Source organism: Astatotilapia calliptera, chromosome 17, assembly GCF_900246225.1.
Source record: "Astatotilapia calliptera chromosome 17, fAstCal1.2, whole genome shotgun sequence".
In the NCBI taxonomy this organism is placed as follows: domain Eukaryota; kingdom Metazoa; phylum Chordata; class Actinopteri; order Cichliformes; family Cichlidae; genus Astatotilapia; species Astatotilapia calliptera.
In genome coordinates this window covers 25,802,457-25,830,068 of record NC_039318.1, presented here as the reverse complement: position 1 = coordinate 25,830,068, position 27,612 = coordinate 25,802,457, and the positions used below count along the sequence as shown (strand labels likewise).

Here is a 27,612-nt window from a genome sequence, read left to right as displayed (position 1 = left end):
CATCATTCTGGGCCAATTGCTTTGCATGATGAGTTGCTTTTTCGCAGCACAGACACTGACTCAGTCATATTTTCATAGTCTAGTCCTTGGCAGATCAGAAAGAGGTCGTCTGGGCATGTTAATACTTCGTCTTGACTCAAGCTAACAACGTTAAATCGCTGTTATGGCTGGCTTGCTGGCAGTTATCTGAGAAATTGCATTATAGTTGCACACAAGATCAGCTGCTGTCTCCTATACCATGTCGCTGGCAGTAATTTTTGGTTTTTATTAGTTTCAAATAAAATTCAAGGCATCATAACAAGGCTAAGACTCTACAGCCATGCTACTAGCTTTGTAAGTCTGTATCTGGGTAACTGTAACATCCGCATGCAACGATGAACAGAAGGACATTTTTAATGTTTAGCATATGTTAATATATTGTTATTCTGCATAGGTTGATAGTTTTCATTACATGCTAAGTGGACAGTGGACCTCTAAGCCTGCTGGGATTGTCACCAACAAATGTAAACTTCATGTTGGTGTTGGAGGAAAAGGTCGAGAAAACTCTGAATGACAGTACTGTCCAACAATCTTGAGCCACCCCCCTATTTCTTTATATTTTGCTTCCAAGGAGCCAGATTCTTCTTGCAATTTCTTTTAAAGTGGTCTTGAGGAACAGAGTTCTCCAGCTTTTCTAATCGTCTATCAAAGCTTTTCTTTGCGCATTTGTTGGATTTCACAGTCCAGCGCTAACCCCTGACCATTTTCAGAGGAATGTTTCATTAGAGGGGCCCACATCCTCATTTTAGAGGTTTGACAGCGTTTTTTGGTGGATAAAGTCGAATGGCTTAAACATGAACTGAGCTGCGGTTTGGGGAAGGCCTCGGAGGGGACCGGCAGCGACTTTTGGGCCTGGCAGATCCCCATGTACTAATGGGAAGTGAAGAAGTGAAGGGATTGAAAATGAGAACAAACTGCTTGTAGAACTGAGGATGTCATATATAGATGAGAACTGGAAGTGTTCAGAGGCATAGTCCCACTCCTCTAATTCATATAATTAATCTCCAATTAATCCACTTAATACTGACCTTTGAATGATTCAAGCACAAAATACGCACCCAATGCAAGGAATGAGTCAGTGCTGTCTACACATAACAGACAACTTAGCATTTAAAATGGATTATTTCCTGTCTTTATCTTTCGTTGATAGAAGCCTGTCACAAACAAATTATTTGTTCTTCTTTTTTTAACTGAATCTGTGTAAATGTCAAGGATTTTTCAAACACTGTTTGAAAGAAAAGAAAAAGTATTTTGCACCAACAAGGTGATTTTCAAAGAGCTACAAGCAGAAAACTTGTATCTCAACACAGTGCCATCGTGCTCTTAAGAATTTGAGAAAACTAATCAAGTAGAGGACAAAAGAAGAAGTGTCACGCCTAAAAACTCAGATGAATAGTACCTGAAAGTCAAGTTCTTAAGAAATGAGAAACGAGGAGTAAGGGCTGAGGTATCCCAAATGACACAAGAACTGAACTGAAAATCACTGGCAACAGGTCATATGGAGGGATGTGTCACGATCGAGCCAAACCAGTGAGTGTTTACAGCCAAACATTCCAAGAGAAGCTTTGAATGTCCTTCAACAAGCCTGGAGAACTTTTCCTGGAGACTATTATAGACATACAAGAAAGCTGTGAAGCATAAAGGTGGTCACACCAAATATTGACTTTGAAGGTTGTTAGAATTGTACAGACTTTATTTGCCTTATATACTGAGTTCCCATTTGTGTTTCCAAATGTTTCAGTAAATCACTGCTTCCCATTTTCCTACTAAATACAAAGCAACATGAGCAGGTTTAGCTCACCAGCTTGACCCATATGAAAGAGCGACATCACAAAATATTCGTGTCTGAGCCCTGAGTATTACTCAAAGATATTTTGTATTTTCCTATCTTCAACGTTTTTTTTTTCATTAATAAGAAAGAGTAGGCAGTCTGTGCTGAGATAATATTGGCTGTTAATGATGTTGCATGTTTGGTAATAATGTCAAAATGTCTGCAGGGTTTTGCGGGAAGTGGATCTCTAATAACTTCAGATAATAATTTCAAAATCTAGTTGTAAAGCTGACATAATAAAGTTGCAATGTTATGCGAGGAGCCGCTGAAAGTAGAGAGAATTTTGTTTGTTTGCAGTCTGAGCTGAAAATGAGAACACCGTTGATGCATCGCATCTATTGTTCTGCCCTGGTTGCTTTCTTCTTCTTCTTTTTTTAGCAATTCCTCTTTTTTTATTAAAACAAATACAATGCGGTCCCCTTCAGTGTCTTATCCATCTAATTTATTCTTATTCACTCTCCAGCTTCCGTCACCTTGCCAGTATTCACACTGAGCGCTCTTGCCTGGCGCTCTGTTGAGGCTCTCCCTCATTTATCTCACTCTCTGAGCTTTCTGGAGCCTGTTGTCCTGGGACAGATAGCATTAGAGATCTTGTCATAAATGGCTCCATGAAAGCACCGCCACCACTTTTCCCCGGTGGCCCACCCGTCGTCGATTCCTCCCATTTTCCCAAACACATTGCTTGTGTAGTTATACAACTGTTGGAAGCCTAATGGTCCAAGCTTCTGCTATCAATCTTCTAAGGTGTAAAAAATAAGAAGGGTGGGTTTCTAACAGAGGGATGACACACTCTTGGGAAACTTCTTGCACCTCTTTTTCACAGCCTCTATCTCATTTTTTTCCCTGCTTTTTTTTTTCCAAATTAGACATCAATTTAATTTCCCAGCTTCTTTTTTTCCCCTCTGTTACATAATAACCAAGCTCATAACTACTCTGTCTTCATCTCACTGCCATCAAACCATCCAGTCTAAGAGATCCATTTATATTGCCTGTCAGTGTTTCTGAAAGCAAATGGCAAATTGGTTTCTGGTTACCAAGTAAGTAATCGCTTCAGCCTGGAAGCTCAGTATGTAACCCGTGAGAGGTGCGAGGCTGTATCTGTGGTAACGTGGATATGTAACATCCTTTATGTAACTGGCAAAGGTCTAAATTTACCAAAGTACTGAGAATAACCGAGTGCAGTATTGACTGAGAGGTGAAGCTGAGGGTCACTGATCTTTAATAATGTTATATGCAGTAGGAATTGACAGCATTCAAATAGAACCGAAACATTTAGTCAGTTAAGCCACGAATCAATCAGCAAAGATTATGACTAGTTTTTCAAATGGTAGGAAAATATATAGTTATTTATAGTGCTTGGATTCAGGGATTTTACTGCTACATTATAAACCAAATGATCAATAAAAAGGGAAAATTTAAGAATGCTCAACAACAGTGTATGACTCACATAGGCTTCGTAGTCGCAGGACTGAAAGATGAGCTTCTCGGGGTGATGCTGCCAGTACTGCACCGGAGTGGATGAGGTGGCCTCGTTTGGCGGACGCAACGTGATTGGCTCACACCACTCGCCTGCCTGAAAACACAAGCAATTGCATGTCGGGATTACACAGGAGTAAAAGATGAGGGCATGACATTGCGGTCTGTGCTGCATATCCCGTGTTGACCTGATAAAAGTGTGTAAGTTTGTAATACAACAGCTTTCATGACTGCATGTGGACACGCCATCAAGGGGACATGCTTTGGACAGCATCCAAAAGGAAATTAAACTTGGATGAATTATGCTCGGCTCCTGCATGTTCGCATGCTTCAGCTGAGCCGCTCGCTGCTTTTTCACCCAGTAAAGTATCCAGCTTTTTAAAAAAAAAAAAAAAACAGAAAGAAAATGCCCAAATCTTGCCTTCATCCTTCTCGAATGTCTCAGGATAACAAGCCTGTTTTGTTTTTTTTTGCTTTTTGTTTTTTAGTCATCCTTTTATAAATGAAACCAGATGATTTTTGCCTGAGGAGGTATTCACACATCCTCTGCCAAACACTGCATTTTTATGTGTCTGTTCACATCTGACTGTTTTTGTTTGGCGGAAGGCTGATGGACCGCAGAGGTGAGATCTTCTATTCCAATGCAAAAACTGTTGAATAAACAGCTCAGGGACGAACCTTTGGAGAGCGTCCGCGAGAGTCAATTCTATGCTATACGCCACCGGTTTAACCAGATTAAACAGTTTTTCCCTTCTGAGAGAGACGATTCAAAATATTTAGTCGGTAAAAAGTTTGTAGTTTTACCACTTTAATGGCCAAATGTGTCTAGAAAGAAGTGAGCTGCAGTAATTGTTCTCTGGGGAGGAAACAAGGAGAGTGAAAACAGACGGTGAGGGAAGAGCTGGCGTGAGAAACGTTTGCGGCAACCAATCATGGAAACATTGTGACAGCCAGAGAACAAGGGTAATGACACAGAATAAGGATGTTTCCTCCTTCCTCTAACAGTTGTCCTTCTATTCTTGCAGAGATGATTCAACAGAGATTTGCTTTTGGAAAAGGGGGGGGGATACACTGTGACGCAAACACACAAAAAAGAGATTTATCAGGGCAAGCATACCGTGTGCTAGTCTGCACTGATGGGCTCTCTGATTCACACGGAGACACCAAAAGACCCCAATCATACTGAACCAAAACACAGCTGCTGCTGCCTCCGATGTAAGCCGGGATGTGTCTGAATCACTGTGCTGCTACTGATTGAAAGCCATAATGTTCTAATTTAGCATTTCACATGAGATTACAAGTGGCTAAATGGACGAGATGCTTACTTCTTAAGTCTATATATGTGTGTGTGTGTGTGTATATATATATATATATATATATATATATATATATATATATATATATATATATACACATATATATATACATATATATATATACACATATATACATATATATATATACATACACACACACACACATATACACATATACACACACACACATATACACACACATACATATACACACACACATACATATACACATATATATATATATATGTGTGTGTGTGTGTGTGTGTTTGGTATTTTTAGTGACGTGTCTATGCAGCAAACACTGCTTAGATGGTCTGCTGTAGATTATTAATGATGACTTATGTTAGAATAACTAAGCAGACAATATTTTTATCTCCCATCTCATATTTTAAAGATTGTCATTTGATTACTAATATTTCATCTGTAATTAAGATATATTCTGCTGTCCTGATTACAAAATGCCTGCCATGAAGCTCATTTGTTTCTAATAAATAATAATAGATTACAGCTTACATGTAGACCTGAAATCAGATTTGCATTTATATTACTTTACATAAAGAAACGCATTTTGGTATGAAAATGAGCTTTTCTACTATTTCTTATTCTGTTTTCTTAACTCTCACTGTTCAACAGTGAGCAACACAATAAACCTTGAAAGGTTTTGATGAGACGTATTCGATTTGATTCAGTGTTATATTACGGCTTTTAATGCAACTATCAGAATGCTTATGTATTCAAGCAGCCAGGTCTGCATCTATGATTATGACCATTCATAATACACTCCTGGAGTCCATCCCTCTCTCCCAGTTCCCATCTTCATTCATCCCTCCATCCTCTCCTCCCTTCCTCACCATGCTGACTTGAGCCATCTGTCGCTCCAGCTTGGATCGCGGCACGTCCTCAAAGTAGTTGTCATTGCTGCGCTGCCTGCGCCGGGCGTCCGCCTGCATCATGAGGTGCTGCACGTCCAGAGATCCACCTGGGACCCCTGCTGTGTACGCTGCCTGGCCTACCGACGGGCTGAGCTGGGGAGGAGTGTGATTTCCTCCGGGCTCCTGGTGCAAAACAGGTGTGGGCAGATTGAGAGGGGTTAAAGGAAGCAAGTCAGGTTTTGTATATCATATTATAATGTGCTATGTCACCGCTGCAAGTGTAAAAGTAGGGCAATGCAGTGCAATGTGTCACATTACATTTTTCAGCTACAGTGATGCTTTTCTGCTGACTACCCAAAACCACTTTGCAAACTTGAGGACGAACAGCAGTGTCCTGTTACCAGGAGGTCTCAGTAGATCCATCAGTGTCCTTAATCACAACAGTGAACCCTTGCCTGCTCACTGTAAGTCACTTTAAGCGAAAGCACCTGCTAAATCCTTAAAGTGGAAAATGATGTTCATTTAAGAGGTTTTCAAACTTGAGTAGAAACTCAAATCCCCAAAAGAATTAAAACTTCCATTGGCACAAGGGTCAGTTATTTCTCCTGAGAGGCTGTTCACTTTCAGCTGATATCGTACGAGAAGACTCTTGAAGAAGCTTGGTAATATTTTCTTGCCTATGCAAGCTCATGCATTGCATCTCAGTTGCTGTCTAAAGCTTTGCTGTGTTCCTTCACCCATTTTGTCCATCACACAAAACTATCTGCTCCTGTTTGTGCAGGATTACTGAGTAAACACAGCCCTCTGCTCACACACTGGAAGAAAAGGGGCTTGAATACATAATTTTTCCCTGCACTAAGCCATTCAGTATCATCACGCTTTGCTTTAATTACACATCTTTGTAACACCTTTAGGGAATTTTGTGAAATTAGGACTGATATTAAAAGTCTGAAAGTCTCGTTTCAGACTAGACTATTTGCTTGCTCTAGTTTGGAACTTTTTTCTGTTTTATATGTCTTGAAATGTGGACTTTAAAACGTTTAAAATTGTTACGACACATTCAAGCAATACCGCATACTATACACGCTGGATCTAGCTGAATCTAACAGCGCTTGTGCCTGGTTAAGCATTTCGAACTTTATTAAAGGAGCCAAACAAATTCCTTTCCCCCTGGAAACTAACAAGGATTATTGTTGTAATATTTTTCAACCTATTTCATGACTCAGTGGTTTACAGGAAGACGTGTTTAGGAACAGCGGGCTGTTTCAGCACTGCCTCCAGATTTTCAGGCTTTCTCTGGGCTTGAAAAAACCGAGATATAGGAGTGTGGCTGTGATGGGAGAGGGAAAGCCAATTCATTGTGAGTAGCATCCAGGACAAATCAGCAGGGAGGAAACGGCAGTGGGACGGCCATTTTGCGCCTCTCCGAGAGATTTGGGTAATCATTTGGGTGGTAACTGCAGCAGTGGGGAGGCTGAATTTCCCTCAGAGAAATAGAGAGCCATCTGGGAAGGGAACTACTGTCTTATAGAGTCATGATAATTTGAATCCTAATTGGTTAAGATATTGCTCAATATTGTCATGGGTAAAACCCATACTGTCAGCTTGCAGAGACTCACTCACCCGTAAGGAGATGGCCCGTGGAGGTTTCTGTGGGGTGTCTTCGTGTAGCCGGTCCCCCAATGAGGCCAGAATCCGTTTTCTGTGGCCGATAAGGTTGATCTTCAGTACCTGATGAACACAAAGATATTCGTTTTCATGCATTGTGCACAAAGATCATTCATCGTAGGAGACCTGAAATAGTTATTTGACGCATGTCCAAAACATCTGTGTTGGGGACAGACATCAACAGCTCAGGGATTTCTACTATGGTTCTTCTCCACACCAAGTTTTATAATGTACTAAAACACAATAAGTGCATCCCCCACAAACGACTCTGCTGGCAAAAAAAGATGACTCTCACTTTCATTTGCATAATTTAAAACAAATTTTAGCAACAGCAAAAGGGTTAATAGACTTTTAGTCGGGATGATAACAAGATTATGTGAGTGTTTAAAAAAAAAAATGCAAAAAGGTAACAGATCATCATCATTAGCCTAAAATGGAGAATAATACTAGTTTTCAGAAAAGGGTTTCGGAGACAAAACCATTGGAGAGCACTAGCAGAGCACTCAGGGGTGCGCTAATGAGTGCATAATGATATAAAATGCCCCTGAGAACATGCATGTCATTGTTGTTATTACATTACCAACATGGCTTGGATGGCTCCATTCAAACTGGTGCCTTTACCTGAATAACAGCACAACTGTACCTTATATACAAAGAACATCAGGTATGTATGAGACTTACGCCTAAGAGAAACAGTGAGAGAGACAAGGGTATAAAAAAATACATTTGATCAATTAATTATTGCTCTTTTGTAACGTTGATCACATTGGTCTGATCAATCTGAGAATATGACCATAAGAGTAGCCACATCTGGATCACAGTTTCCATTTTCATCTACCCAGCTTTGTTTACAGAAGCAGGTTTATTTTAAAAGGCTAATAAAAACCCAAATCCTCATTAGATCGTAGCTGATGGTTATTCAAAGCATTTTGACAGCAGCATATCTCTTGCAACCGAAAACTGCTCACTCTCAATCGGTCTGTTGCTCGGATGACAAATGGACAACAAACAAAAAAGCATAAAACAGAAATCTTCAAATTTTGGTTTTTTTTAGAGATTACCGTACATTAATGGTAGATGAAAACAAAAAGCTGTTTTTGAAATTTTAACTTGTATGATTCTTCTTAAAATTATATATAAAAAAACAGAAAGACAACAGCAAAAGGTGAGTCTCGTACATCTTTATTAGCCCTTGATCCTGAAAGGACCTTGAAGCTATAGGCACACCTTTTGTTCTCATGTACATCATTTACAGATCCAACCTGTGCTCTTATGTAAATAACACTGTTTATATAACATCACAAAGAATTAGCTGTTTCTTTGTAATTCTAATGGAAGATAGGCTAGCTATAGCTTTGTATGTGAGTTATATCAGTCCTCTTGTCTGACAGCTAGCAAAAGAGTATTGAACAAAATGTTAACCTATTCTTTTAGAGAGCTTTGAAAAGAGGCTAGCTCATCGTTTCAGTGACTAGATTTGTCTCAAAGATTCGCTTTATGAATTCTAAAGATCTTTTAGTATTCTTTAAGCTAAGCTAACCATTGCCTACCTGCACCTCAACAGCAATTCATTAATCTTCCCTTCTGATCACAAAAGCAAATAACTGCAAGTCCCTAAACGCCTGTTCTAAACTAGTACTACTGCTTAACAAAGTGTTGTTAGTGACAGCTGAGAGTGTACTCTGAGATTTTGCTCTGACAGCAAGTAATTGCAAATTCCACAATGAGATTGTGGCAAGTTTGTAACTGTCTATTGGGTTTTTTCCTTTTTTCCCCCCAGGTTCTCATTACACAGTCACAGAGAACAAAGAAAAGAAAAAAAAAACCATGCACTTGGACTCCAATGAAAGCGTTCATTCTTTCTCTGGTCACCAGGCGTCCACTGACTGTGCCAGTTACTGGGTTTTCTAAAGAGGCGGCCTGGAACATGGCAGCCTTCTGCAGGGATGTTCTCTTTGCACCTTCTGGTACCAAACTTCAGTACACAACAAACTTCTGCAGGTTTTATAGAGCTGCCTCTGGAGAACTTCGAGTAAACGTATTTATGAACATGAGAGAATTTGAATGTGTCCTCAGGGCAAAGGGTGGTAATTAGCCTCATGGCACGGTCTTGCTGTCAGTCTAATGGCCTGCCTCTGTTTGAGTCAGCACAACATAAAATCTCCCTCACCAATTACTGCTGCACATCTGCGGAAGAAGCATAAAAATACAAAGAAACAACCAAACAGGCGCTTAGGATGCATACGGTACGATTCTACCTACGTGAGCGCAAACCTAAACAATCAAAGAGAGCATAAATAAAAAAAATCATATTCCTTGCATAGTAAATGGAGCAGATATGCAAACAACTCTTGTATAATTTATCAAGCAAGTTCAGAAGTGGTAAGTAGGTCTTATAACTTTTATTTCATTTCATAAAATAAAGAATACACCGTGGCCAGCAATGTGTTCATCTCCACTGGTCTTCACTGCATGCAAACATGTTTTAATTGTTCATTTTAGACCGATCAAAGGGCAATCAAGAGCACACAAGCTGATATTATGTAGTAATAATAATAATGGATTGCATTTATATAGCGCTTTTCAAGGCACCCAAAGCGCTTTACAATTCCACTATTCATTCACTCTCACGTTCACACACTGGTGGAGGCAAGCTGGGGCAGACTGACAGAAGCGAGGCTGCCATATCGCACCATCTGCCCCTCTGGCCAACACCAGTAGGCAGTAGGGTAAAGTGTCTTGCCCAACGACCAGGATAGAGAGCCGGGTGATTGAACCGGCGACCTTCCGGATACAGATACGCTTCCCAGTCCCCTGAGCCACTTAGTGAATTTAGTGCAGTAAAAATCAAGTGATGTTTGTCCTTCCTTTAAAGTGTCAGTAATATTAGAAGCAAAAATAATGTGGGACTCAAATGATAATAATGAACGCAAGTGCAAATATGATGTATTCTCAGCCTTTTAACTTTTGGCTTTTTTTCTTTTTTGACATTAGAGATGATGATAGAGAAATTCTGGCCAGATACTAATGTTAAAAATAAAGGGGGGAAAAAAATCTAAATTTAAAGTCTGTTTTGCTTGTTTTCATTTATTTGTGCAAACAAAGAAATCATCAGTATTAAAGCCCTGCTGATGTTGAATTTTTAAGAGCATTGTTGGTGGCTTAAAAAGTATTATTCATTCATTTGTTGTTTCGACATATTGGCAGAGATTCTTTGTTCTCTCCCTCAGATACATGAAAATATGAAAAAAAATGTTCCTTCCAAAAAGGTGCTTTTCTAACAGGGAAGCTGCAGAGCGCCCTCTGGAGGACAAGCTATGCAACATCAGCACTTATAACACAGCTGAAGGGTGTTTCTTTCTTATATTCTTTGCGTTTATCGTCCTATTTATCAGCTAATTATTATAAAATAACTGACTGGATTTTTAGTCTTGCAGCTCTTCACACTGTTTCTGAATGCTTAACCCAGAACTGAACACAGAAATATCAGCCCTTTATGCTGGTAAATGCCAACTTATTTGCTGATGTCAGCCCATACAGTTTTGATGCCCTTATTTTGGACTCTTGACTAACTGACCAACTGTTGCATTGCACATTCAATAGTATGGCGCCATTATTCTGCATTGGTATTCATTTTTGCTTCTTATAACTGACTTGCGTAACAGTAAATAGTCATTACATAAAAATGATGACTGCAGTGTAAAATGTGACATGTATGTGAGTTTTCCTGCTATACGGAAAAAGTTATGAAATATTCAGCCTCCTGCCGATCTCCTGAGGGGCAACAGCGTGGCACAGTCCTCACATTGCTCTTTTGTCAAACACGCACACTCGAGAAAGAGCACAGTAATTGCCTTGCATGGTGCAAATCTGTGTTATACTTTACCTTATGCAACAGCATCTACTTCAAATACAGTAGAAGCCTCAACCTCGGCCTGAAGTTCAGCTGTCACCATAGCAACACAGAGCTGCAGCAGCAGTTGCCCACTCACGCTCATCCATGAAATAAATAAATAAAATACACACACACGTGGATGAGGATGTGTACACACACACACACACACACACACACACACACACACACACACACACACACACACACACACACACACACACACACACACACACACACACACACACACACACACACACACACACACACACAAAGAGCCCAAACAGCTGTTTCAGAGCTGCTGGGGAAGATGATTATATTGTTATCCCTCAATGGATGTGAATTTAAACGAAACCCAGCCATTATTGTTAAAACACACACTCACTCCCTTCCTGATGGTTGACTGCAACACCAGCCCATTTGCATTGAAATTATATTCAGAGCAGGTGTATATATACTGTCAGGAAAAGTGCTGAGCTACCGCAGCATATACCCTCTTCTTCCACTTCTGTCTTGTGCTATCGCGCCAGATTAAGCATTCATTTAAGCACAATTCTATTCAAATCAACTCAAACACGGAGCTCAGATGATATAATCTTGATAAGCCAATGCTTGTACATTCTGTTCCAACAGCACATTGAAGGTGGGAAAAAATGGGAAAAAAAAAAAGCTCAACAGATATAGACAACATTTCTGTCACCGCAGGTGCAGCAAACATTTGATTGATGCTGACAGTAGAATAAATCTGGCATTATTCTCTATTTTATCACTGTCAGCAGATATCCTGAAAAGACCCAACCTAACACTGTCTTAGTCCACCTCTCAATCATTTTCTCACTCCATCATCTGGTGTAATTTTAAGAATACTGGTTCTTATTGATAAATAGTAGAGACAAAAAAAATTGATTCATCCAAGACTTTATTGACAGTTTACCAGTTGTCATTTCTTGATTGAGCTGTGGTACATGCGAACTAGAAATAGACTTATTTACTGGACTTGTGACTGGCTGGGTCAGACTCATATGTTAAGAGATTGTGAGCTGGTGTGTTTAATGCACGCGCAACAAAAGCATAGCCAGGTAGTCGTGCACTCACTAGCAGCGATAGACTAAGCTGTTACGATTAAAGTGAAAAAATACAAAAAGTTCACTGAAGTAAAACTGTGATAGAACGCGCAAAAATGCAACAACAAAACCAATGAGACACTTAAACACGGACAAGTTAAAGAAGCTAACAAAGGAAAAGCGGCTAAAGCGGAAAGTGCCATCCAGAGCTAGCAACAAGCCAGCAGCCTCGGTATCAGCAAAAGGTCAAAGCAGTGAGGAAGATTAGGAAGACAAATGAAAAAGAGAGAAAGGCTCGATGGGGTGTTTTCTGATAAAATTATAAAAATGATGGAAAATGATGTCCGTGCCTGACATTTGTTTTCTTCTATGAATCTGGCGCACCTACACTTGTTTTATAAGCAGCGTTGGGCAAGTTACTTTGAAAAAGTAATTAATTATAGTTACTAGTTACTTCTCCAAAAAAAGTAACTGAGTTAGTAACCGAGTTACAATATTCTAAAAGTAATTCATTACTTGAAAAGTAACTATTGCATTACTTTAAAAAAAAAACGTTTAACCCTCTGGGGTCCAGGGTATAATTGGCCATTTTTAACTACTTTTGATTTTCCTTCTACATTTCACCTTTAAAAACTATTTACTTTGCCTTGTTTGGTATCATCCTTTTCAGCACAACCCCACGTGTCTAAATTTACAGTTATGGTTTCATTTTGACATACTGTATTAACACAATTGATCTAAAATCAGACAAAAAACATAAAATCAGACTAGAAAAAGTTATATTTTTTACTGTAACAACCACAAACATGTTTAATGAATCATATTTCATAACTTTAAATGCAAATATAAATTGTCAATTTTAAAATCCTATGCTCAAGTTTTGCAAACAACAAAGTTATTTGCATCCATTTACCTTTTACCTTGATTTTTTTAAATAACCATTTCAAACTATTTACAGAACAATCAGCTGTTCTGCATTCAATAAGATGCCACACAAACTATTTGTGCCACTCCAAAAAAATAATTTCTGTCCACTGTAAAGGAGAACATCACAGCCTGATACCTGCAGGTCTATCAACACAATTTAAAAACTGGTATCTATCACTTTGTTGCTTTGTCTTTAAGTGGTCATGTGATTGGCTTACCACGACTACTTTATTCTTCCTCAGTCAAACAGCAGCACTCATGCGATTGCTTTGTCCCCTTAGCTCCAGGTGTTGTGCTAGACAGTGATCGTGATTACCGTCCACGGGAGCGCGCGCAGCTGCTTAAAGCTGTAGCGTCCAGATTACTTACGTAGTCAGCAACTGATATAAGATGCGGTAAGCTGAACACGGCTTCAATTGTCTGTTTGTTGAAAATAGTAACGGACCGCATTTTCTTGTTAGTAACTGTAACGGCGTTGTAACGATAGGAACAGTAATTAGTTAGGTTACTCGTTACTGAAAAAAGTAACGCCGTTACTTGTAACGCTGTTATTCCCATCACTGTTTATAAGGCAAAACATGTCAGGTAAAACTCATTTTCAGTCAAGTATTTATATCACTTTCCAGCTGTAGAACACTTTATTTTCAGCTGTTTAAGAGAGCAAAGATCCTGCAACGTACTGCAGTCTGCGGGAAAATTTAAAGTTTAACAATCTCTTTGAAGAAAAGCGGATTCCACGGGAAGAAAAACTAGTATGTTCAGGCAACAGAGAAAATATTGAAGCACCCCATAAACTTGCTTTGGAGATACTCACAATTCACTTCAGTGTGTTTTTAATCTTAGATATAATTTAAATTTTGCACTCCTGGCAGACCAGAAAAGCTCAAAACTATGAACCAGAAGGGTTTGTAACACAAGTCATAGCACTTTCGCTTGCAGTGAGACGGTGCTTGAAAGTGATGTCAGATATTAACAAAAGGGTCCTGATTTCAGAACTTTGCTGCTATGATTGTGTTTTCTGTGTGTGCGTCTCTGTGTGCCGATCAATGCACTAATCCTGTTAGCAGTCCCGTTAGCCCAGATTGAACGGGCTTGATTAATGGATTAGATGACACACATACGGTTAACAGAGCCACACTTTCTCACAGCCATCGCCGCTCTGTGGCCTCTGTTCCCTGCTACATCTTGCCAGCTCCAGCTTTAGTCCAACAATTACATTTACAAATAACAATGTTAATTGTAAGTCTGACTATTTCTAGAAACCTTTCCATCTTTCTCTCTGTCATCAGAACTGAACGAAGTGTGATGTGGAAAGAGAAGAGTGTGTTTTTATTATTTTCTAGTGCTGGAAGGATGTCGTGTTGTTTGGGAGGATGAGAGAAAAAAGGCAACAAAGGTGTGCGATGCCATTAGAAATACCAGTGTGTTGACCAATGTGAAGAACACTTCTTTTTTTTACGACAACCATCATTCAGTTTTGCCCCTCCTGTTTGAAATGATGACAGAAGGATACAGGCTGGAGTGACAGCGTGTGAGATGCACACCTGTCTACACACCAGCCGCTGTTAAGAGCTGTATCACCCACAGCTCATGCAGGTGATGACAGGCATGTCATATAAAGTTTTTTAGTGCACTCATTTGTGAAAGATGCAGTGTAACAAGATCTGAAGCACAGTTTACACTTTCAGGTGTGTAACCTGCCCTTAAAATATTTTAAGTAAAAAGAAAAAAAACCCCAGTGACCTCTTTTAAGCACAAACTGTGACAAAATGACATATTTGAAAAGAAACCAGTGACAATAAGTAGAAAGCGTCAGCGATCGTGGACATTCACAGCGACTGCTCTCATTCGGGACACTGGAGACAAAAAGGCTTTTCTGTGGCTCTTACTGGAGGGGAGGTTGGAAGCTGGTTGGCTCAGTGGAGCATGAAACCCAGCGAGAGAACCAACAGTCCAGTCCCTGTCTGTGCTCAAGCTAGCACATAGTTTTAATGACAGAGCGGGAAGAGAGTAAAACTTCTTTTATCAGTCTCTTTGCTCCTTTTTAATCTACATTGACTTGGCTAACAATCCCTTTCACTGCCCTCCAATTCTTCACTCACTGCTCCCTTCACTTTCTGCCCATGGTCCCTTGACCCGAAATTACCTCTCATCATCTGCTCTTGTGTCTCGTTTCCTGCAGGCTTTGTCCTCATTTTCACTCCGCTGTCCCCTCGTTATTCAGACGACAGAGAAAAACACAAAGTCAGAGAGGATAACTACTGTGTCTCGGGCTAATAAAAGAGTTAATTGAACTCCTTCAGTTCAGCCATGGCAACTGCATTTGATTGGTCCATCTTGGTTTGTTATCGCGTATCGCGTGCATCTACCTTCTCCGAGCTCACTCATGTCAATATGACCGATCACCTGACCCCTGCAGACAGAGGTTGTGACCTTTGTGATATCCACAGACTTGTGCATGCCTCATGGGTTGTCTCCTAATAGCACGATCGGGGGTTCGAGAATCCTGCATCGACTCCGTACAGATCAAAGAATCACTGGCCAAAGCTTACTTAAATTGCAGAGGTCAGAATACATTACAGGCTAAGTGAGCAGTAATATCGATCAGTAAAAGGCGCGTGCCTGTCTGAATGGCATCTTAGGGAATGAGTGCAGGACTGCAGCTAACACTGAAAACACAGAGGTCATATCTTTGTTGTTGGTGTATATCACAGATTTTTGCACATTATGTTTATTCTTTAAGTGCTGTTTCCAAATTTTTCTTAATATTTGGCAAACCTGTTAGCGATTTCCATAATGGCGTGGAGTCTGGATGACAGAAAGGTGTTTAGCTGTCTGTCAGAACATACGCAGCATGTGTATTTAAGGCAACACAAGGCTTTGTGCCTAATTATTTCTTGCCTCGGAGCAGTTGCCAACATTACTAAAGTCCTGGCTGCGAAGTGTGCATAATGGTTTGTGGAAGAAATATAAATTGAAGTTAAGAGTCATATAAACACCTGCCAAAGTGTAGATTATGCTTAAGTAGGTGGCTCCAAGAGCACATTTTGATGATGGCATCATTACAATTTTCAGACACACATACACTTGAAAACAATACCAGCCACCCTGTCGCCTCCTTGTAGCAATCAATACAGGTTGTGATAGAAAAGCATTGATGTAACGTAGATAATGTGCACAGCACTGAGTTTATGCAACAATGCTTTCCTCATTTTCTCTCCAATCATTGACATTTTTTTCTGACCCTGAATACTTAATCACAGCCAGCTGCCTTCCTCTCCCTTGTTCTCTCTTTGCTCTCTCTCTCACCTAATGTGTTGTTTCGAGGTGGAGCTTTTCTGCAGGGATGATTAGTGTTGATTTGCCTGGAGCTCCAGGCCATTAAAACACACATGCGTAAAACAATCACGCCCAGGCTTAATATAATCTAAATAAGCAAACAAATAAATGAATAAAAGGAAACATAGCACCACTTTTTTGGGGGGTGGGTGGGTGGGATGAAGCAGGGGAGGGAAACTGGAGACAACTGGTTGCCTAGCAACCAGTTACGAGTGATGTGTTGAAGTTGATGTCCAACCAAGACCAATAGGACATTTCAGTTCTTTTCAGTGCTGACAGAAGTGGCAGCCAATGAGAGGGGGCTGTTTAATAAGCCTGCCTACATGGAGACAGCTATATCTCCATTAATAGCATAAGAACTGTAACTATGACTGCAAGCACAGACTGAGTGAGTGTGTGTGTGTGTGTGTGTGTGTGTGTGTGTGCAAACAGAGCCAAATGCTGCAGGATCAAGGCTGAAACAAGATCTCTCAAATCTTGCTTCTGCAGGCACACTCGTACACGCACACACACCCTCATTCTTTACCACACACGGAGGCTCATGAATTGAATTCCCAATAAGATGGGAGAGGAAATGGTGGATGATATTTTTCTGGGTTAATAAATACTTCAAAGCCCCAAGATGGAAGCAATTTTCACACTGCAGAGAAGCACAAGCTCTCCTAAGGCACCAAGCTGTGCACATGACTGTGTGTATTTGTGAGTGTACAATATTGTCTAGGAGGGGAGGGGTTCAAAGAGTTTATAAACCTCTGTATTTTTTGCACACACACAGAGCATATATCTAGATTACATTACAATGAAACAGCACTTGAAATATTAGATCTGGGTCTCGTGTTTTAGGTATTTGCTAATATGGTTGTAAATATTACAATGGAAATTGGCAGTCCACGACTGCATAGGTATATTTCTTTGAAAGCACAAAGACAATATCTGTCAATTTTTAAGATGTATGATATTTTACTTTTATTTATTGTGAAGTTAGGACCCAAAATGGTAGACTTTGCCCAATCCTTCAATGGTAAAGAATCCTTACAGAAACTCACGTGTCCAGATCTGGATTGACTCCAAAATCTAAGCTGGGCCAAGTTGTCATGCAAATCCAATCATAACTTTTTGAGAAAAAGGTGAACGCACAAACAGAACGCATCACATAGCTTCCTCTTAACTGCTTGTAAGACTTATTTTCCATTCTTCTATCAGGTTTCTGACATCAGTACTTTGCTGAGGTAGTGATTGTTTCTAACAGCTGCTTGTAGTCAGAGTCAGTGAAGCGTGAAACGTACAGTACGTGCACTTTTTGGGGCGGAGGGAGAAATAAGACAAGATACGGTTAATAGGATGCTTGTAGCAGCCATATGTGCATCTGTGGGCTCTCTGCTGAGTGACAGCTTTGGATGGGACCCTGCTGTGTACTCTGTCCTGGTTCTCTGTGGCGGCTGGGAAAACTTTTAAAACAGTTGCTTTTCTTTGTTGTTGAATCTAAAGTTTTGTAAATTCGATTTTTTTTTTGTCCATTATAAAGTCATCGAGTATGCAAACAAGAACTGATGCATCAGCAACATCCCTTTAAGTTTTACATTAAACTTTATTTTATTCAGTTTTGCTTATATAGCATCAAATCACATCAACAGTTGCTTCAAGGCGCTTTATATTGTACGATACCAAATCTTCTATATGTGCATGTACAGACAGAACAGACAAAAGTGAGATGGTACGATCTTCTGTCTGCTTTGATGTCCCTCTTTTTAATGCATATATAGGGAGTATAAGTGTTAGCCATTTAAACTGCTGATGAATGCCTAAGGTTGGGATATAAACAGCTCATAGAAAAATGGCGATCTTTAATGTGAGCCATTAAAATAAGATAAATAAACTTGGACAGAAGGGTGCGGTATATACCCATTAACGATCTGAATGGTCCACTAATGAAACGGCATAGAGTAATATGTCCTCTTGCAAAGCGTAGGAGCATAACTAAAGAGATATTAAGCATAAAAACATTTGTATCAGCATGTAAAAAGTCTTTGTCTGTGGAATGCCTCTCGCGGCATCATTCATCACGCCGTGGTTTCTCTGAGCTGCATACTGATTAATGCCCGTCACTGACAGGGAATCTATTGCAATGAGTCGCTGTGGTGACGATTCGATGAACAGAAGGCGAGGCTGGGTTTTTGATGGATCGGCCGACGTCTGAGATAAACAGCATCAGGCAGACACTCCAACTCAATCTTTCTGTCCATCCAGGCTCCGGTTATCAAACAGCTGGGCGAAGAAAGAAATACTTTTAACTTTTCTTTCTTTCACGCCACATGCTGGGACCCGTCTCACTCTTTCCCAAAAAGGACCTAACCCATTATCCTGCACAGTCTTGTATTTTCATTTTTCTTTTACTTGTTTGCGTGCGTACTTTTTGGAAAACAAGTTGGTACAGGCTAGAAAATATTAATTGGGCTGTTTGAGTTTTAGCTGCCAGTGGATTCAAGGCAGCTGAAGTTTAATTTAAGCCGGGGTAAAAATAAAAAACTTAAAATAATGGCAATCACGGCTGGAACAATAACACTGGTTTAAAACAGATAAGGGTTTAAACGCTTTGATTAAAATAGCTGAAAACAGTCATCATCTGACAGCAAGCTTAGCCCCCCTGTTGCTAATCAATGTTTACAGTTTATCTCATACATGCTTATTATCGGTTGCGTATCACTCGCTGTGTAGTCAAGTCAGCTGTGCAAACCAACACGAAGCCTTACAGCATCTCTCTAAGCTACTACATTCCTTCTCAGTCTTGTCCCACATTTCACTTCTCCTACCATTTTTCTAGGAGTACGGTATGTTAGGTGAATGCAAATAAGGAGAGGACATTAAATTAGGCCAGCAACTGAACTGGAGTGTATTTAAACGTAGTGGCTGATCTGCTAGACGGCGGTTAGTGTGTTTTCTGACATTCTGACTTTTCAGTGACAGCTAGGTCCCCTCTCTGAATGATGCAAGCAAACAAAAGTCACACAAATTTCTCTCGTTGTGCAACTAAATGGCATAAATTCACCATTGTTGGCTGTATTTGCTAAACTTGTGGACAGAGACCCAGTGGCTCTTTAATGAAAGCACAATCAGAGCTTTAAGTACTACAACATGAGGTCAGACTCTTACTCTAGATGCACAAAAACACTCCAACACCTGCGCGCACGCACGCACAGTTACACAGCCTGTAAATTAGCCCAGTCAGCAGTGTTGATTGAGCGCCGTGGACTCATTTCTTGTGTTTAAATCATCTCTGAGCACAGAAAGCACGAAAGCTGCATTAAAAGAACAGCTAGCGAAGAATAAAAGTATTAGTGTTCATCTCTAAATCCCCCCGCATGCTTTATAGCTCTCCTTTTGTCATCACCCTTTCCACATCCCGTCTCAAAGCAAGCTCACCTATTTCTCCACAGGATGTGACTCATTCCAAAGGTTGAGGAGTAATCTTGACTCCTGCTGTGATTTCTTTTCTCGCCCTCTTCTCTTCAGCTGTTTACTGTTGCTTTGTTGCTGACCAGCACAAGTGGTTTTCTTTTTTTCTTCTTCTCCCTTCTGCCTCTCTCCTTTCTTTATCCACGCTTTCCTCCTCGCCTCCTCAGCACCAGCTTTTGTCTCCCTTTCTCTCACTTTCTCTGCAGATTTCCAGCGCCCGAAAACTCCTCCTCCTTCTTCAGCTTGCGGCAGCCAGACTACATCTCCTACATGTCTCTGCCTGAGCTCTCTCTCTCTCTCTCTCTCTACACACTCTCTCTCCCGCTTTCTACCCAGTTTACATTCACCCTCCTCCTCTCTATCCCGTCACTATGGAGACACACTGAGCCTATACCAAGACAAGCTTGTGCTCGCAAGGAGTCTAAGTTTATGTGTTTGTGTGCTGCTTGAGTTGAAAGAGTTCAGCAGTGATGTAAATATTCAAAACAAAAATTACATTGCTAACAATAAAATGTGAGATAACTCCTGATCACAGGAGTATCTTTATCTTTTATATTTATCTATATCGCTTCTAATTATATAATAATTATATTTTCATAGGGTCTATTATGGACTGGTTTTGTGTTTAGCACAAAGCCTGGAAACGGCTAGAGTTAGCTTTACAGCAGAAATATACATTTTATGGCCTTTTTTGCCTCCTTTCTGCCTTTATAATAATGATGCTTAGGAATGTTTTATTAATATTATAAAATACTTTACAACACCCCCACTTTTTTAAAGCCTTGAACTTATGCTTCACTAGAAGCACAAGCAGATAAAATAAAATTCAAATAAAATTCTCATATTCCATTAGTGTATTGGGCTATTTCCCAGTAGACAGGCTTCGAGCCCCAGGACCCTGAACTGGGCAAGCAGAAGAAAATGGAGGGATTTATGCTAACCAAGCTAGCTAGTGTTAGCTTCCATTGCATTTTCTATAAATAAATAAATAGTCTATGGATTCCCTCTCTTTTCTGTGTTTATGTCAAGTTAAACTTGAAAAATGAGCATAATTGATTTTCCGCAAATGTAATGATATCAACATTATCACCTAAGAAAAACCAGGTGTCTAATAATTGTTCTTTTAGCTATTATTAGTTATAAAATATGTTGTTAAAGAGTCTGGAAAAGACTAGCCTTAAGTCCGAGCTGTAACAAATTCAGAATAGTTGCAGTTTGACACAAAACACCTTAAAGTCTTTAAAATGGATTTAAATATATCCACTTCTTTGTATATAAGATCTAAAGCAATTGTAAACCTATTATACTGACCTGAACTCCTACACAGTGAATGCAAATATTAATGCAAATATGGGAGTAGTAAAAAGAAAAGAAAGAAAAACGAGGAATCTCATTTCTTTTTTTTCTAATTTCTAATTTCTAATTGATGCGAAAAAGTATTTTGTAGTTTGTGATCATCTCAGCCGGGACAGTTTGATACCAGTCCGACCTTTCTGATTGGTCAAACTTAATGCTATTAACTGGAACTTCAGAGCCCTCTCGCAACCAAAAATAAAGCTTTAGTCTCTGGCTGCAGTTCTAAACAAGTTTAGACATGTGACAGGAAGTAGCCTAGAGCACAGAAAATTCCCATTCATCTGATCATTATCAGTTTTGCAATTCTCCTTCGTGCCTCATTTCAGAGAAATCCCATCACTGAGGAGGCTTTCGTAATATTCAAATATCTACTATTTACCAAAGAATGAAACATTTAGAAATGACTCACCTTCTCTTATGTCTCTTAGGTCAGGACAACACTAGTCCATGTGGTTACTTTATATATTGAGCGGGTACATGTGTTTATGTCCGTATTAAAGTGTCACATAAATGAAATCCAAGCTACAAAGCTTGACGTCATTCTAGCTATTTCTGTCTTTACAAGCATCTACTTAGGTTATGCCCCGTGGATCACATAAATAGAGTGCTTGAATCCCTCACACTGGCATCTCCATTAGAAAACAGCAACAACGGTTGAGTCTTAAATCTGTAATTAGATTTTTTTTAAAACCTTTAGACATTATTAAGCATTTTAAACTAATTTTAAAGGAATAGATCCCACGTGGTGACAAAATAGTCCCCTAAAGACCCAAGTAAGCAAAAAAATATGCAAACTTCAAGATCTCAATGCACAATTATCAAAACTGAAGTAATTCACAATTGGGATATTAATGTAACATCTAGCAAACATATGCTAACATAAGCTAACTTTTTCAGGTGTAGGGAAAGCATATATAAACAGTGTAAAACATGGACGTAGCTTCTAGCTCAGAAAAAGGAAGCCAATGCGAAAGTGCCTTGTAACGGCATTCTGTCTGTTCTATCTGTTAGTGTTGATACTTGTGTCCTTTCATATTTATATTTGCTTTGTTGTCCTTTGTACGTCTGCTGCTATGGCGACTCAGTTTCCCTCTGGGATTTATAAAGTTTCTTTGGTCGGCCATCAGATGGCAATAGCTGTGACTGCATGTGAATGGAAGTCTACGGAAAAAACAGCTTTCGCTCTTGACCTCTGTAAACACTTTCCTGCTCAGTGTATGAGCTCAGTCACTTGTTTTTGGTCAATAAAAAAAAGAATGTCTATTTACTGCACTACTGTTTAACCATTGGTATGCTTGTAGCTGTCTATTGTGAGCCATTTCATTTACTTATCAAACGCTGTATATGTGCTTTTGTACTGTCTATAGCCTCCTTACACATGGCAGTCAGAGCTACATATAGTAGAAACTTGCTACTCACATTTATGACATATTTATGACATATTTCCAATTAGAAGTGTCATTTCAAGGTTTAAAGGGATGTGATACTAGTAAAGCTAGTCAACTTAATGGTGTCACAAACCACAACACAGACGAGAAATTATTAGTAATGCGTGACTAAATTGAACCTGGGCTCTGTATAGATGAAACAAACACAACAAAATCAAGTAAACTCATCCCCGTTTTTACAAACAGATTTAACAAGTGAAGATGTAGTAGACCGGGATGTGCAGCGCTACAACAGATCTGCCAACCGCAGGTTCATGAGCCACCGAGGGGTCACACATATTCTCTCCTGACACCTCCTACACGATCTGCAGCACGGTGAGCGCTATGACAGGAGGTTGTTTTTTTAAAAGAAGAAGAAAAACTGCAGGAAAGTGATATCAGCAGTAAGCAGTGACGGTGAAGTACACTGCAGTCCTGAGGCAAATCTGCCCACACAAAAATTAACACCAGCTACTACTCACTCCCTTTTCACACATACTGTATCCCTGCACATTTCAGCACACCGGACGCAAATACACATATGAAAAACAAATGTTCCTCACCGGGCGCAGGCATGAATTTTCGGTGCGAGAACTTGTGAATAGGCAAGATACCTAGAAGCATGTACTGTACGTGGCGCTCGCTTAATGCTTGCGTGTCTGTGTAGGTTCTAGTTTATGAAGTATACGATCCGGCGGTGTCTAACGAAGGCAGGAACCATCTGGTGTTGGGATGTGAGACAATCTGTCCATTTGGAGAGGTGACAAAGAAGGTGATAAGCACAGAATAACAACACACACACGAACTATTTAGAATAGTGTCAGGAAAAAAAAAGCAATCCAGCACACGCGCACACACACACACACACACACACACACGTATTTCATTCCATTTATACCAAGTGCACAGTCTCTATGGTAACTAGTAGCCATCTTCTACAAGCTGTAGAAGAAAAGCTGAACTCTCATGACTCTCCTCAATTTATTTTAGACCCTTCATGCAGTTCGCACACACTTAGTCACTTTAAGCTTTTCACAAAACATTCCTAGCATATTGGGTGTACACTTACTGAAATTGCACGTTGTAAAAACTGAGGAGAATGCAAGGACAAGTCCGGCCCTGTGGGTGAATCACACACACACAGATATACACCCACACGCATACACCTACACGATATGAGCACACACTAACAGGCCTTCACATGCAAAGGACGAGTATGAAGAGGCAAAAGCTTTTCCTCCGCTGCTCTATTTTACAAGAGCAGATCATGATTATATACCACGAAATCATGAAAATCAGTCAGAGAGATGTTGCACTTACTTCCTGTATCTATTTAATACATAGGGTTGGTTTAAGTTAGCGGTAGTTAACCTGGATGTTAGGAGATAATAAACAAAATAAGTGCAATTAATATGTGTGTGTTTCCACTTGGTGCTGCTTTATACTCACAATTCAGCTTATTTTCCTAAAGGTGGAAACAATGTAGCTTTTACTGATTTACTGGAAGGTAAAACTGGAAACACATTAGTGCCATCTTCAGAGTATTAAAGTCAAAACAATCCAGCTGCTTATCATGCACATCATCTTAGTGGCCATGGGTGTGAGGGGAAGTTGAGTCCTGGAAGTTAAACATTTATGTCCATTCGACTCAATAAACTGCAGTTCCTATATTTACCTTTAGGAGGTCTATAGAGAAAAAACTAAACTACGTTCTTCTCACACACTTAGCCTCATGTCAGGCTATAAAACACGAGAAACCTCTTGTGATTAGACTTAATGAGGTCATAAAAAGCCATATATATTGATGCTATAGTAATTAATCAGCAATTAATATGTAAGATGTTACTCTTTACCCGAGTAGAAGATTTTGTATATACTTCTTGAATTACTCTCATTATGTTATCTGTGTAATTTATTTTTTAAAGAGGAAATACTTGAGATTTATAACTACGTTGGAATATGAACTTTCCTCTCTGAACCTGTGAGAGGCTGTGAGTACACATACTTTTGCCTAAAATGCTCAAAACACATCACAGTGATTATGATTAGAAGCTTCTATTTTAAGCTATTGTGGGTCTACTACTACTACTACTACTACTCGATTATTTTTGCTACCCTCAATTTTAATCCGATTACTTGAAATCAACTTGAACATATCAGAATGGGAAGACGGTCCTTTCATACCCAGAAGACCTTAACGACTCAGCTTTCCATCCTCTGTGAACATCAATCAAACACATTTCCAGAACAATACACAGGTACGCTACACTTGTACACACTTGCAGCCGCCCTCCCTTGATATTAGGAGCCACTCATCCAGAAAACATTAAGGGAATCGTTCCTTAAGGACCAGAAACTATCTGCACTCCACCACCGTGAATGCGGCTTTCTAAAATGAAATCCATTTCTAATTGCTTCACTGTGGGCTCTCAGAGGACTCGCTTTAAATGAGAGCAATTTGGGGCCTTGACTCAGTTATTTTGTACTTTCTTTCACCTCCAGACGAGATCTGATTCAAGCGAGAGGCAGCAGCACCACCGTGTGGATTCTTAAAGGATGTGCCTCTATGTCACTGCACTGCAGGGAAATGAAACAGGGGTATCAGAGTAGCCTGGTAAATCGGCAGGTAAAGCTGATGATTGTTATCAAACAGTCATTTTTACTGACACTTTCATGTTGCAGCACCTCCCGATAAAACAGCTCCCCCAGACTTTAACACAACAATCAAGACTTCTTTTCACATAATCTGATGAGCCTGAATGTATTGGTGTTCCAGCTGCACAGCTTCACTTTTTAAAGTTAAATTGGATCCATTTAAACAGGCTTTCTCACAGCCTGGAGAGCTAAGCAGAGTAAGGATGATCACAGTAAATTATTCTTGAGACAGCAGACAGATTTTACCAGGAGACTTGTGTTATTAAAAGGAGGCTGATAGAGTTATAAAGTCTTCCCCTGATTGCATTCTCAAGTATCTAAAAAAGCCCTCAAAATCAGTTTGGCTTCTGGGGAGAAATTAAGGTTGCAAAGCAGCTTAAAACGGCACACAAATATCCACAAATATTCAAAAACCTCTGGCCTCCCTCAATCGAAAACACACAAAATACTCTTCTGACATGAAGGAATCCAGGAAAACACGCATTTGGAAAGCTCTAACCACCAGTTTGTATTCACTCATATTGCTAAAAAATAATTGAACTGGTCCCATTAAGTATTTCATGAGTCAGTTTGGTGATACAAGGCGAAGCAATTTATCTTGAGTACGTTCTGTGGAATATGATTTGTTAAATTTGATCGGTGTAAGAAACTCCAATTATAAGCCACGTGTGAAAACTTACTCTGTCAATTTTAATAATGAATTCCTCTAAATTATTAATAGCAATTTCATATTTTAAAAATTTAAGTCTGATTTAATGAGTTTTCATTTCAGGTCTTTCAGACTTTTGGTTCTTTTGTTACTTCGTTTTTCAACGTCACAGCTAAGTGAAAATAACTAAGTGCATGTGGGGCCTACGTTAGCTTTATGTGTGCTTGTTGTCCTTTATGATGCAAGACTGACATGGTCTCTGTTCTTAATGCAGCTCCTGGATATTTAGTCTTCTTTCATATTACAAGAATTTTGTCCAATTTTAGCTTTTCTGTTTCCCTCCTATCGGCTCAAAGCACTCTGACCATTCACCCCTGACCTCTGCCCTCCGACATCAACAGTAATTTTTACTCAAGAGAACTGCCACTCACTGCATATTTTCTCCTTTTCTAACAATTCCCTGTAAACCGTGCCATGTTTAAAGTCTCTTAAATCGCCTTTCTTCATCATGCTGATGCTTGCTTTGAACTTCAACAGCTCATCTTGACCATGTCTACATGCACTGAGTTGCTGCCATGTGATTGGATGGTTAGATATTTGTGTAAACGAGTTGAACAGGTGTAGCTCATGAAGTGACCAGCGAGTGTATCTTGACAATGTTTTAAAAAACCATAAGGTTAGATATAAATTCATATGCAATTATATTTTTTAAATATTTAGTATTGGACAGTGTTATTATAACAGTATCTTTAACAAGCCCTCATCCTCTTTGTTTAAGCAGTCCTAAGTAGTGCAGTGTGCAGCAGTCTCTAGCACCTGGGACCAACTTCAGATTTAAGCCGGGGCCGTTGCCAAGGGCACAATGATGGGAGAATTAAACACTAACATACATGTAAACTATAGTTTATTTTTGATGCCAGAAGAAACCTCTGGATCCCACAAGAAAGCAGAGCAAGAACACAGAGAACACGCTAAATCCACCTAATCTTGTACCAGCTAACGGCGCTAAACACTGGAACATCATGCTATTGTTGTGTGGGAACAAAAGATGTGCGTTGCCCCATTGTTGTTTCATATCCTGCTCAAAAATATAATGAAAAGAGATGTGTGTGTGTGTTGTTGAAAGATTATCAGTCAAACACGACAGATCCATACACACTCCCAAGCTGGTTTGCTCCTATACTTCTTTAATTTGGTTTCTTTCTTTATTAGTTTCAGTCTGCATTATGTAGAAATGTGCCATTTGAATCTATTTTTTTAACATCATTAGAAAATACTTGCTTTGATATGTTTGTGAAATTGCAAAACAGAAAGATATAATTTAGTTATATACGAATATTATAATAATAAAAGCAAGTCATGAAAGAATTGGATTATCCAGTAGCGCCACTGAGACTAAATCTAACAGTTAACTTGGACCAGATGTGACTCCGAAGACTCAATCTACTCCGACGTTATAAACCCTGAATGCCACAGTTACTCTCTCTCTCACACACACACACACACACACACACACACACACACACACACACACACACACACACACACACACACACACACACACACACACACACACACACACACACACTACTGCAGAGAGAAAGCTGCACCTGCTCTCTGTCTGCATTGTATTGTGCACGAATGAGGA

The 27,612-nt window shown here is 39.7% G+C and overlaps 1 protein-coding gene across 8 annotated transcripts in view; it reads right to left on the bottom strand.

Annotated features, from left to right (window-relative positions):
• anks1b (ankyrin repeat and sterile alpha motif domain containing 1B) overlaps positions 1-27,612 on the bottom strand; it is a 282,958-nt gene that overhangs the window by 14,828 nt on the left and 240,518 nt on the right. For all 8 annotated transcript variants that reach the window (XM_026146084.1, XM_026146081.1, XM_026146083.1 and 5 more), the window contains 3 exons: positions 7,158-7,265; positions 5,514-5,717; positions 3,318-3,443 (listed from right to left, as the gene is read on the bottom strand). In XM_026146084.1, the coding sequence (XP_026001869.1) occupies positions 3,318-3,443; positions 5,514-5,717; positions 7,158-7,265 (438 nt within the window). The remainder of the gene's footprint in view (positions 1-3,317; positions 3,444-5,513; positions 5,718-7,157; positions 7,266-27,612) is intronic.